General features: G+C 45.7%; 1 protein-coding gene across 4 annotated transcripts in view; it reads left to right on the top strand.

Annotated features, from left to right (window-relative positions):
• The window catches only part of myo6 (myosin VI), a 101,625-nt gene that overhangs the window by 68,866 nt on the left and 19,182 nt on the right, over nucleotides 1-13,577 (top strand). For all 4 annotated transcript variants that reach the window (XM_033025665.1, XM_033025663.1, XM_033025664.1 and 1 more), the window contains 9 exons: nucleotides 446-541; nucleotides 1,533-1,703; nucleotides 5,591-5,629; nucleotides 7,736-7,829; nucleotides 8,266-8,396; nucleotides 8,669-8,746; nucleotides 9,783-9,912; nucleotides 10,705-10,795; nucleotides 12,353-12,503. In XM_033025665.1, the coding sequence (XP_032881556.1) occupies nucleotides 446-541; nucleotides 1,533-1,703; nucleotides 5,591-5,629; nucleotides 7,736-7,829; nucleotides 8,266-8,396; nucleotides 8,669-8,746; nucleotides 9,783-9,912; nucleotides 10,705-10,795; nucleotides 12,353-12,503 (981 nt within the window). The remainder of the gene's footprint in view (nucleotides 1-445; nucleotides 542-1,532; nucleotides 1,704-5,590; nucleotides 5,630-7,735; nucleotides 7,830-8,265; nucleotides 8,397-8,668; nucleotides 8,747-9,782; nucleotides 9,913-10,704; nucleotides 10,796-12,352; nucleotides 12,504-13,577) is intronic.

Genomic DNA, 13,577 nt, shown 5'->3' with positions numbered 1-13,577 from the left:
CTTGCACCGGGACTAGCAACCCCCCCCCCCCCCCCCCCCCGCCAGAGCCAGCCAGTGTGCTGTTACTTCCCTCGTGTGGGGTTGGGGGGTTAGGGTCGTGGGAGTATTTGCGGTCACCAGTTTGGGGGGGGGGGGGTTTAGTGGTGCAGTGGTAGAGTTGCTGCCTTACAGGGTTCAATCCTGACTACGGGCGCTGTCTGTCCCTGTGCCCACGTGGGTTTTCTCCAGGTGCCCTGGTGGCCTCCCACACTCCAAAAGTGTTCAGTTTTGTCGATTAATTGGCTTTGGTAAAAATTGTAAGTTGTCCCTATCGTGTAGGATAGTGCTGGTGTACTGGGTGATCGCTGGCTGGCGCGGACTCTGTGGGCCAAAGGGCACATGCATCTCTAAACTAAATTCTAAACACTGTTGCAATATATGTAACGCACGTTTCTTCATCGCTCAGATCCCCAGGAAGTCCAAACTGACGGTTCACAGGAACATCCGTGATGATGAGGGGTTTATCGTCAGGCACTTTGCCGGCGCCGTCTGCTATGAAACTGTGAGCTTTTAAATGAAATACATTTTGTAGTCATTTAGTGCTGTCGCACAGAAAGCAAGTCCTGTGTGCCTTGTCCAAACTGAAGATGCAGAATAAAAAAGACACTAAGTGCTGGAGAAACACAGCATCCCTGGAGAACATGGATAGGTGGCTTATAGGTCGGGACCCTTATTCAGACAAAACAGTCAGTCCTCAACAATGGCCTTACCTTTGTACCGTTATCCATTATCTTAGACTTACTCCAGAACTTGTGTCTTTTTTTTATAAACCAGCATCTGCAATTCCTTGTTTCTACACACAAATCAAATGTAGACTCTCTGTGATTTGTCCAGCTAGAACATAAATTCTATCCAATTTCTGTTCTCATGTCCTAGACGTGAAAAAGCAGGATGTTATTTGAGTTATTTCTGATCATTTTCAATATATGTGTATACGGGCCTCTTCACACTCTGAATATTTGTCAATATTTGTCCAATCTGTCAATATGCAAGCCCAACATTGTAATCTCTTGTCAGTGCAAACCTCTTTTGGAAGCTGATCAGACCGCATTTGGAGTATTGTGAGCTGGTTTGGGCCCCATCTCTGAGAAGGGATGTGCTGGTGTGGAGAGGGTCCAGAGGAGGTTTACGAGAGGATACCAGGAATGAATGGGTTAACATATGATGAGCTTTTGCTGGTTCTGGGCATGTACTCGTTGGGGTTAGAAGGATGAGGGGTACACCTCATTGAAACATACCGGATAATGAAATCCTGGATAGAGTGGATGTGGAGAGAATGCTTCCACTAGAGGGAGGATCTGGGACCTACTCTGGGCAAGAAGAGTATGGGGCAAAGGCAGGAGCCATGATTGAATAGCAGAGTAGACTTGATGGGCTGAATGGCCTAATTCCGCTCCTAATGAACTTTCCATGTATCTGTCTAAATGCTTAAAAATTGCAATAGTACTTGAAATTCTCATTTTGATTTATTGTTTTCCCCCTTCTCCGGACAGTCAAAGTTTGTGGAGAAGAATAATGATGCCTTGCACATGTCCTTGGAGTCCCTGGTGTCAGAATCGAAGGACCCCTTTGTGCGGAAGCTCTTCGAAGGAACCAACAACATGAAGGACACGAAGCAGAAAGCCGGAAAACTCAGCTTCATCAGCGTTGGGAATAAGTTCAAGGTGAGATTGTTTGGAAAACTCATGCCTTGTAAAATTCTACAGTGAGAAGTTCATAGGTCATATGAGTAGAAACTGGGATTTGAAAAGGGCGCAATAACCTGGCGACTGTACACTGTCTCAGTGTACTACTGCTATAGCGAATAGTGAAAGACCTGGATAGAGTGGAAATGGAGAGGATGTTTCCACTAGAGCAAGAATCTAGGACCAGAGGCCATAGCCTCAGAATAAAAGGGCATACCTGTAGAAACGAGATGAGGAGGAATTTCAGCTGTCAGGGTGGTGAATCTGTGGAATTCATTCAAGGCTGTGGAGGCCGTCAGTGGCTATTTTAAAGGTGGAAATTGATAGATTCTCATTAGTACGAGTGTCAAGGGTTATAGGGAGAAGGAAAGAAAATGGGGTTGAGAGGGAAAGATAGATCAGCCATGATTGAATGGCGGAGTAGACTTGATGAGCCGAATGGCCTAATTCTGCTCCTATAACTTCTGAACATACGCTATACACGTACTGTATCTGAGATGTTTATCTGAGTGTCTAAGTGCTCTCAACCCCATTCTCCTGCCTTCTCCCCGTAACCTTTGACACCCTTACTAATCAAGAATCTGTCAATCAGCGCCTTAAAAATACATAACGACTTGGCCACCATAGATTCACCAGCCCCTGACTAAATAAATTCCTCCTCATCTCCATTCTAAAGATATGCCCTTTTATTCTGAGGCTATGCCCTCTGCTCCTAGACTCTCCCATTAGTGGAAACATCCTCTCCACACCCACTCTATCTAGGCCTTCCAGTATTTGGTAAGTTTCAATGAGGTCCCCCTCATCCTTCTAAACTCCAGCGATTACAGTCCCAGAGCTGTCAAACGCTCAACGTACGTTAACCCAATCATTCCAGGGATCATTCTCGTAAACCTCCTCTGGGCCCTCTCCAACGCCAGCACATCCCTCCTCTGATATGGGGCTCAAAGTTGCTTGCAATTATAATTTGTAAAATCCAAGAAAAAACACTAGCTCTTTGACTGCTATTAGACATGTGGAAACTCTGTCGTTGGACGGATGAAAATGTAGATGAGTTGGATTGTAAATTTGCAGATGCCATTAAAAATAGATGGAGTTGCAGATGGTGAATAAGGCTGCAAAAGTATACAGCAGAATATCGATTAGTTACAGATATGGGCAGGGAAATGGCAGACTTAATAATCTGGGCAAGTGCGAGATGTTGAAATTTGAGAGGTGAAATGTAATGGAATGCATACAATTAATGGCAAGACCCTGAAAAGCATTGATGTACTTTGGGTTCTTGTCCATAGCTCCCTGAAAGTGGCAACACAAGTAGATAGAGCGGTGAAGAAGGCATATGATATGCTTGCCTTCACTGGTCGTGGCATTGAGTACAAGAGTGAGGAAGTCATGATGCAGCTTTATCGGGCTAAGGTTTGGCCGCATTTGGAGCATTGTGTGTGTGGTTCTGGTCATCCCATTACAGGAAGGATGTGGAGGCTTTGAAGAGGGTGCAGAGGAGGTTTACCAGTTACGAGAGGGGCTTTTACATAAGCAAATGGATATGGATCATTTGCAGGCAAGGAGATAGGTGTAACTTAGCATCATATTCTTTTGCAAGATATTTCATTTATTAATTTAGCTGCAAACAGTTATTCCACCTGAGTGTTTATTTTCCTCACCCGTGTTATTTACGATTGCAGTAAAATGTTCTCGCTTGGGACAGAAACACTAATGCAAAAATGTGTTGAAATCAACTGACTGATAAGATTGAACTGTGCTGCAGAAAGCTCAAGGCTTTTGCATGTTTGTAAAGTATTTTCAGTCTCTGCCCCCTTCCTAATCTCTTGTTAATTACTGGTAATAGGCCTATTTCTCATACGCCAACACACAGAAGGAAAAAAAAAAACATTTGCCCTCAGGTCTCTGCCAATTTTCTGAGCAATCCCATCACACTGATGCAGCCAATAGAGCTGCTGCCTCACAGTGCCAGAGACCCGGGTTCAATCCTGACCCCGGCTGTGGTCTGTGTGGAGTTTACACATTCTCCCTGTGACCGCGTGGGTTTCCATTCGGTGCTCTGGTTTCCTCCCACATCCCAAAGACAAGCAGGTTAATTGGCCTTGGAATGTAGGGAGTGGATGGGAAAGTGGGATAACATAGAACTAGTGTGAACTCAGTCCACTTGGTCGTTGTGGACTCGGGTGGGCTGAAGGGTCAGTTTCCATGCAGTATCTCCAAACTAAACTAAATCTGAATTAATTGGCCATTTCTCTTGCCTTGCCCTGGGTGCTGACAGTGGGTGAGGTGTCGGGATGATCACATCTGAAGGCAATGCTTTCTTCGCTCGCTCTTCCAGTTGGGGTCGCTGGGCAGGAAAACGTGGTGATGTTCTGCGTCCCCATCCCCATCCCACCCCACTCCACGTCCAGGGAATCATAGGTAACTGTGTCCGTCCCTCTGCTCTGCATGGAGTTTGGGAGTCATTGCTCTGCATGGCTTGTTGCAAAACCATGATCTGATTTAGTTTTTTGAAGATGTGACCAAAAAGGTTGATGAGGGCAGAGCTGGGAATGTGTATTTGGACTTCAGCAAAGCATTCAACTAGGTTCCACATGGTAGGTTGCTCTAGAAGGTTTGATCGCATGGGATCCAATGAGAGATAACTGAATGGATAGAAAATTGGCTTCATGGAAGGAAGCAGAGGATGATGGTGGAAGGTTGCTTCTCAGACTGGAGGTCTGTGACTAGTGGTGTACCTCAGGGTTCTGTTCTGGGCCCATTACTATTTGTCATCTATATCAATGATTTGGATGAGAACATACATGGCAAGATTAGCAAGTTTGCAGATGACACAAAAGTGGGCAGTATTGCAGATGGTGATGATGGTTGTGAAAGATTGCAGCAGGATCTTGATCGGTTGGCCAAATGGGCTGAGGAATGGTTGGAGTTTAAAACAGAGAAATGTCAAGTTTTGCATTTTGGAAAGTCTAACATGGGCAGGACCTACACAGTGAATGGTAGGGCTCTGGGAAGTGTTGTAGAGCGGAGGGATTTAGGAGTGCAGGGTAAATGTACTCTTTTAACCCGAGTAGCGGAATCGAGAACCAAACAACATGGTTTCAAAGTAAAAGGGGAAAGATTTAATAGGAACCTGGGGGGCAATATTTTCACACAGAAGGTGGTGGGTGTATGGAACGAGCTGCCAGAGAAGGTAGTTGAGACAGGTACAATAATAGCATTTATAAGACATGTGGACAGGTACATGGATAGGAATGGTTTAGAGGGATATGGGCCAAACGTGGGCAAGTTGTAGATGGGCCATCTTGGTTGGCATAGGCAAGTTGGGCTGAAGGGCCCATTTCCGTGCTGTGTAACTCTATGATGCCCTTTCTTGGGTTGGGGTGCGGGAAAGGGAAAGGTTTCTAACGCACCCAGACCATTGCTGTGGCCAACCGACAGGCTGGTGAAGCTGGTGTGGAGAGGGTTAATGTCTGGCCTTGCCATGCTTGGCTTCTGTTAGTCGTCACGTCATTCACGGCCGTTCTGTAACCGTGTGTAGAATGTCCAGCCGCTTGTTCCATTTCCAACGCGATTTCGCTGCATGTCCCATCACAACACGATTATGAAGAGGTTTATTGTCACCGAGCTTCACTGCACATTGTAAATCGTGGAAGGCCATTTTAATGCTTTGAGCTCTGCAAACTTAATGCTTTGCCAATCCAGTTTACACCATCTTCAAATAAAACCTATTTGAACATGGTGCTAAAGAATAAAATGCAAAGATTATTTGAACCAGAAGTTTCACCCATTATGAAGCACAGTTGACCCCATTTTCCACAGAAATGTGCATTGCTAAATTTTTCTTTTGCCTTGATATTTCACAGACTCAGTTGAACCTGTTGCTGGAAAAGTTGCGCAGCACAGTGAGTATTTATTTGTGCATGTATTAATCTGTTGCTTAAAATGGGGATAACGGGTCGTGATTTATGGTCAGGGCATTTGTTTCCTAGTTGGCGACCAGTGATCGATTGAATGAAAGATGCAGTATGAAAAGAGGCCCTTCGGCCCACCGAGGCCATGCTGTCGATCACAGTGCTTTTACTGTGACGGTACATGCTGGTACAAATATTTATTTCAGGCAACCCCATTGTTTCACCAATATATGAGTCATTTCTTCTAAAACGTTAAACATTATTTCATTTTCTGAACACGTGAACACATGTTTATAAGTTCATGAGTTCATTAGTCACAGGAGTAGAATTAGGTCGCTCGTTCCATACACCCATCACCCGCTGAGTGAAAAAGTTGTTGCTTAGGTTCCTATTAAATCTTTTCCCTCTTACCTTAAACTTGCGTCCTCTGGTTTTTGATTCCCCTAGGGGAATTGAGGACCAGAGGACAGGTTCGAGGTGAAGGGGAAAAGATTTCATAGGAATCCGAGGGGTAACTTTTTCACACAAAGGGTGGTAGGTGCATGGAACAAGCTGCCAGAGGAGGTAGTTGGGGTTGGGACCATCCCATCGTTTAAGAAACAGTTAGACAGGTACATGGATATGACAGGTTTGGAGAGATATGGACCAAGCGCAGGCAGGTGGGACTAGTGTAGCTGGGACATGTTGGCTGGTGTGGGCAAGTTGGACCAAAGGGCCTGTTTCATTTTCACACAGAGTTGTGAGTGTGTGGAATTCTCTGCCTCAGAGGGCGGTGGAGGCTGGTTCTCTGGATGCTTTCAAGAGAGAGTTAGATAGAGCTCTTAGAGATAGCGGAGTTAAGGGATACTAGACCAAGTGCAGTTGGGTCTGCTCCCCCAACGCAGCCGTACCCTACCCGTAGCCCCCACGGGAGACGTGGTCCTCCAACTCAAGCGGCTCAGGAATCAGCAGTGCGGCTGTTTTTAAATAGCGTCTTTGAGGCGAGATGCGGGCGCCAGCAGCCGTTATGGTCACTGGCCAGCAGGAGGCGACAAAATGAGTGTGGGGGGGGGGGGGTGGGAGAAGGATTTTATTAAAAATGTGTACATAAACATGACAAAATTTAATGAGGAGTGGATACTTGGAATGAAAAGTGAAATCTCTACCGAAATGGAAAAAAACTCGGCGTTTTTGGGTCTGACGTTGGCGTAGCAACGAATCAAAGGCTGGCAGCCACAAGTCAGAAGCACACACAGCCAGCCAGCCAGCCAGCCAGCCACTGAGTTTTAATATTATATAGATAGATGGTGAGAAGGCTGGAATGGGGTACTGATTGTGGATGATCAGCCATGATCACATTGAATGGCGGTGCTGGCTCGAAGGGCCGAATGGTCTACTCCTGCACCTATTGTCTATTGTCTATCGTTTCCACACTGTATCACTCTATGACTCTTGGTAAAAGACTCTGTACAAAATCATGAGAGGAATAGGGTACAAAATCATGAGAGGAATAGGGTACAAAATCATGAGAGGAATAGATTGGGTAGACGCACAGTCTCTTGCCCAGAGTAGGGGAATTCAAGAAACAGAGGACATAGGTTTAAGATGAGTAGGATAAGATTTAATAGGAACCTGTGGGGTAACGTTTTCACGCAAAGGGTGGTGGGTGTATGGAGCGAGCTGTCAGCGGAGGTAGTCGAGGCTGGGACTATCGCACCATTTAAGAAACATTTAGACACGTACATGGATACGACAGGACATGGATAGGACACGTTTAGAGCGGCATTGGCCAAATGCAGGCAGATGGCTCGTGTAGATGGAACATGTTGGCCGGTGTGGGCATGTTGGGCCAAAGGGCCTATTTCCACGCTGTGAAACTCTATGACTATGACTGTGCTTTCACCCAGTCTATTCTCCTTGTGTAGGGTGGGAGAGAGCCCCTGGTTGGGGTGCAGAGGGACAGCAGGGGGTTGGAGAGAGCCATGGCCCATCGTGTTGTGGGGGGAGATAGTTACTGGTGGGGGGGAATGATGCTTCGGGCTTGTTCTCAATACCGAGGAGAAATTGCTAGAATGAAGCATGCAATGATGTACACCACTCACCTTGTTTTACAACCAGGGTTCCAGCTTCATTCGATGCATCAAGCCCAACCTTAAAATGACAAGCCATCAGTTCGAAGGGGCACAAATCCTCTCTCAGCTCCAGTGTTCAGGTGAGGAACAGTTTCAGGCGGGAGCGATCCATTGCTCTTTTCCCCAAAGATAGGCACAAAGTGCTGGAGTAATGCAGCAGGTAAGGCAGCATCTCTGGAGAAAAAGGATGGTGTGAATTACGGGCAGCACGGTGGGACAGCGGTAGAGTTGCTGCCTTACAACACCAGATAACCGGGTGTGACCCTGACTGCGGGTGCTATCTGTACGGAGTTTGTACATTCTCCCCGTGACCACATTGATTTTCTCCGGGTGCTCCGGTTGTGCAGGTTTATAGGTTGATTGGCTTCAGTAAAACTGTAAATTGTTCCCAGTGTGTAGGTTCGTGCTAGTTTACGGGGGGATCGCTGGTTGGTGGGGACTCGGTGGGCCGAAGGGCCTGTTTCCACGCTGTATCTCAAACTAAACTAAATCTGTACTGTTCTCTCCGTCGTGTAGGTATGGTGTCCGTTTTGGACCTGATGCAAGGAGGATTCCCATCACGTGCTCCGTTCCATGAACTTTACAACATGTACAAGAATTACATGCCTGCAAAGCTCACGAGACTGGACCCCAGACTCTTTTGCAAGGTATTGATCAAAATGCAGCTTTGAAGTTCACTCTGGTAGTTCCATGAAAGAGTAAGCCAGTGTTTTTCCAGAGACCTCGGTACACAAATCGTTCCTTGCTGTTGGTGTCTATGGCGGGTTTGGTTTATTATTGTCCCGTGCACCGAGGTTCTGTGAAAGACTTTGTTTTGCATGCTTTCCAAACAGGTCAGATGTACCATACTTTGGCAGCCATTGCAGCCAATCAATGTAAACATTGCTTGACGTCTTATGTTTCGCATTCATTTTCTTAGGCACTGTTCAAAGCCTTGGGTCTCAATGAAAATGATTACAAGTTTGGTCTAACCAAGGTCTTCTTCCGTCCTGGCAAGGTAATAAAACCTTTTACCTGACATTTGTTCTGAATTGTCAGCTTTTATAGTCTATTTTTTAATGTAATGGCTGGTTTAAGGTGAGAGGGGTAAAGTTTAAGGGAGATGTGCAGGGGGTAAGATTTTTTACACAAGAGGGTGGTGGGCAATGTTTAAAGAAGGTGTGAGGAGCAAGTCTTTTACACAGACCAGCAAAGCTGAAGGGAGATGCGATGAATCCCGATAAAATGCTTTCCACGGTGCATCTGTAGAAGTTGGTGAGAGTTGTTGGGGACATGTCGAACCTCCTAAGCCTTCTAAGGAAGTAGAGGTGTTGATGTGCTTTCTTAGCCATGTTTAAACATGGGTGGACAAGTTGCTGGTGATATTTACTCCTAGGAACGTGAAGCTTTCAACCATCGCTACTTTGACACCATCAATGCAAACAGGGTTATGTGTACTGCTTTGCTTTCTGAAATCGATCACTATCTCCTTTGTCTTGCTGATATTGAGAGGGGTTAGACACAATATGCTGGAGTAATTCAGCGGGTCAAGCAGCACCTCTGGAGAAAGAGAATAGGGGACGTTTCGGTCAAGACCCTTCTTCAGACTGAGAGTCAGGGGAAAGGGAAAATAGAAAAGGTATGAAAAACAAATGAATGGGAGGTATCCAAAAGGACCAACCAGAGCCAGCAATGATGATCAAGGAAAGGTGAAGCCCACAATGGTCCATTGTTGGCCGTGGAGAAGGTGAAAAGGAGTGGATACAAACAGTGAAACTAAGCAGGACAACAGTGAAACTAGCACGTCTAGGGTGGGGAAGGGACGGAGAGAGAGGGAATGCAAGGGTTACTTGAAATTGAAGAAATCAATATTCATACCGCTGGGTTGTAAACTGCCAGTGGAGGAGGCCCAGGACAGAAAGGTCAGAATGGAAATGGGAAGGGGAGTTAAAGTGGTTGGAAACCAGGAGATCGTGTAGGCCAAGGCTTGTTGTTTCGACCTGTTCTATATGTTTTGTCTTGGAGGCTGGCTTCACTGAATTGTCTTTGCTCAGTTTGCAGAGTTCGATCAGATCATGAAGTCTGACCCGGAGCACCTGGCAGTGCTGGTGAAACGGGTGAATCACTGGCTCATATGCAGTCGTTGGAAGAAGGTTCAATGGTGTTCACTGTCTGTCATCAAATGTAGGTGCAGCGTTCCATTGTGACTGTCCTCACATTACATTAACACGGCTGCACACCACAACTGCCACACGTTGTATATATGTTTCTAAATGTGGTCATGCAAAATAATTCTGTGAATTTACATGAATGAGTGGGAATCAGGCACATTCCCTATTTACATTCTGGTGTGTGTTTCCACTGTTTAGAATCCCAATCATACAGCATGGATACAGGCCCTTTGACCCGACCTGCCCATGCCCACCAAGATGCCCCATCTACGCTCGCCCCACCTGGCAGCATTTGGCTCATATCCCACTAAACTTTTCCTATCCATGCCTGCCCAAATGTCTTTTAAATGCTGTTATTGTACCTGCCTTCAATCCTGTCTCACTCCATCTGTCTATTCATCTCTGGCCTTTGTCCAACCATCTGCCCATCGAATCCGCATCGCTGGTGTTCACCTATTACCTGCCGCGTGTTGTCTTGCCCCTCCTCTCTTCTAGCTTACGCCCCTCTCCCCGCTCCCCATAACCAGTCTGAAGAAGCGTCCCAACCCGATACGTCACCTGTCCGTATTCACCAGAGATGCTGCCTGACCCGCTGAGTTACTCCAGCACTATGGAGTAACTTTATTTTGTAAACCAGCATCGGCAATTTCTAGTGTCTCCATTATTTAGACTGATTAAAATTGGATTAAATTCAATTCATACTCGGGTTCAATCGAATGTTATTTCATGTTGATATAAAGAGCAAATGTGAGCATGGAATTGTGCATAATTTATGAACAGATTCTTCCTCAATTTATTACTACAGTAAAGAACAAGATGAGTTACCGAGCCCTTGCTTGCATTAAGATGCAGAAGACTGTTCGCATGTGGTTATGTAAAAGGAAGCATAAGCCTCGGTGAGTGATTCACTTCATAAACGGCCTAACATAGTGAGATTTCTTCATCTCTAAATATTTGTGCACTGGGGCTGGAGTTGTTTCTATATTTGGGTGGCACAGTGGCGCAGCGGTAGAGTTGCTACCTTACAGTGCCTGAGACCCGAGTTCAATCCTGACCGCGGGTGCTGTCTGAACGGAGTTTGTACGTTCTGCCTGTGACCGCGTAGCTTTTCTCCTGGTACTCCGATTTTCTACCACACTCCAAAGACGTGCAGGTTTGTCGGTTAATTGACTTCTGTAATTTATCCCTAGTGTGTGGGATAAAAATAGTGTCAATGGGTCATTGTTGGTCAGCGTGGACTCTGTGGGCTGAAGGGCCTGTTTGCACATTGTGTATCTAAACTAAACAAGTGCAGGTGCTACGTTTTGGGAAGTTAAACTCCATAGCTCCTAAGCAGATAGAGTGGTAAAGAAGGCGTATGGTATGCATGTCTTCATAGTTCGTGGCATTGAGTATAAGAGTCAGGAAGTCATATTGCAGCTTTGTAGGACCTTTGTCAGGCCGCATTTGGAGCATTGCAGTTTTGGTCGCAACCTTACAGGAATGATGTGGAGGTTTTGGAGAGGGTACAGAAGAAGGTTACCGGAATGACGCCTGGATTAGAGGGCATTAACTGTAAGGTTGGACAGATTTGGATTGTTTTCTCTGGAATGTCAGAGGTTGAGGGAGAGACCTGACAGAAGTATGTAAAATTATGAGATGCATAGATAGGGTAGACTGTCAGAACCTGTTTCCCAGGGTGGAAATGTCAAAGGTTAAGGGGAGAAGGCAGGAGAATGGGTTTGAGAGGGAGAAATAGATCATCCATGTTCGAATGGGGGAGCTGACTCGATGGACCAAGTGGCCTAATGCTGCTCCTGTATCTTAAGATCTTTTGAAGTGTCAAAGACTATAGCTTTAAGGTGAGGGGCGCAAAGTTCAAAGGAGATGTGTGGAACAATTATTTTTATAGAGAGTGGTGGGTGCCTGGAATCCGCTGCGAGGATTGGTGGTGGAGGCTGATACAATGGTGTCCTTTAAGATGCGTTTTGAAAGGCACGTGCAGGGAATGGAGGGATTTGGATTATGTTCAGGCAGAGGGGATTAGTTTAATGTAGTTTAGAGATACAGCTTGGTTCAGGGCCTTCGGCCAACCGAGTCTGTGCTGACCAGTCAACCCCGTGCACTAGTTTTATCCTACAACGAGGGACAATTTACTGAAGCAAATTAACCTACAACCTGTACGTCTTTGGAATGTGTGAGGAAACTGGAGCAGCCGGGGAAAACCCACGCCTCACAGGGAGAACGAACAATCTCCGCAAAGACAACACCCATAGTCAGGATCGAACCTGGGTCTCTGGTGCTGTGAGGCGAGGACTCTACAGCTACGCAACTGTGGAGCCTCAAATTAGTTTAACTTGGCATTGTGTTTTGGCGCGGACATCATGGGCTGAAGGGCCAGTTCCTGTCATGTACTGTTCTATGTTCTATTGTGGATGGAATTGCTGGCAGTAATGGTGTTTTCTTCCATGCAGCATTGCTGGGTTGGTAAAGGGAAAGTCGTTGAAACAGCGAGTCAACAGGATGATTGAGGTGGTGAAGGCCCTAAAAGAGGGGAAAGCTGAAATGAACAAACAGGTCCAGGATCTGGATTCATCGATAGATTATTTCATGAACAAAATCAAGGTAAACAGAGTCATATAGTGACATACTTACCAAATAGTGAAAGGCCTGGTTGTGGAGAGAATATTTCCACTAGTGGGAGAGTCTCGGACCAGAGTACACAATCTCAGAATAGATGAACGTATGTTTAGAAAGGAGTTGAGGAGGATTTTCTTTAGTCAGCGGGTAATCTGTGGAATTCAGTGCCATGGAAGGCAGTGGACAACTCAATGGATATTTTTAAGGTGGAGATTGACAGATCCTTGATTAGTATGGGTATCAGGGGTTATGGGGAGTGGGGCTGATAAGGAAAGATAGATCAGCCATAATTGAATGGCGGAGTAGACTTGATGGGCTAATGGCCTATTATTGATGGGCCTATTACTGATGGGCCTATTACTGATGGGCCTATTACTGATGGGCCTATTACTGATGGGCCTATTACTGATGGGCCTATTACTGACGGGCCTATTACTGACGGGCCTATTATTGATGGGCTAATGGGCCTATTATTGATGGCTAATGGGCCTATTATTGATGGGCTAATGGGCCTATTATTGATGGGCTAATGGGCCTATTATTGATGGGCTAATGGGCCTATTATTGATGGGCTAATGGGCCTATTATTGATGGGCTAATGGGCCTATTATTGATGGGCTAATGGGCCTATTATTGATGGCTAATGGGCCTATTATTGATGGGCTAATGGGCCTATTATTGATGGGCTAATGGGCCTATTATTGATGGGCTAATGGGCCTATTATTGATGGCTAATGGGCCTATTATTGATGGGCTAATGGGCCTATTATTAATGGGCCTATTATTGTTCCTGGAACTTGTGAACATAATAATGGACTTAATTATTATTAAACCAATTAGGAGCAGACGAGGGCATTCGATCCAATTTGTGATCTCAACTACAAAGACAGATGTGTACAGCAATTCGTTCTTCCCCCGCACAATTAAATCATGGAATAATCTCCACCCAACTTTAGTTACCCAACCAGATGCAACTAAATTTAAAGTAGCTCTTTCTTCCCAATAACCCTTTCTGGCTTAAGCCCTCCCTTCACCACCTCCAGTTTAAATTCCATTTGG

This window comes from Amblyraja radiata, chromosome 8 (assembly GCF_010909765.2).
Source record: "Amblyraja radiata isolate CabotCenter1 chromosome 8, sAmbRad1.1.pri, whole genome shotgun sequence".
NCBI classification, from domain to species: Eukaryota; Metazoa; Chordata; class Chondrichthyes; order Rajiformes; family Rajidae; genus Amblyraja; species Amblyraja radiata.
The sequence above is the reverse complement of the archived record's forward strand: the minus strand, read 5'-3'. Positions and strand labels throughout refer to the sequence as shown.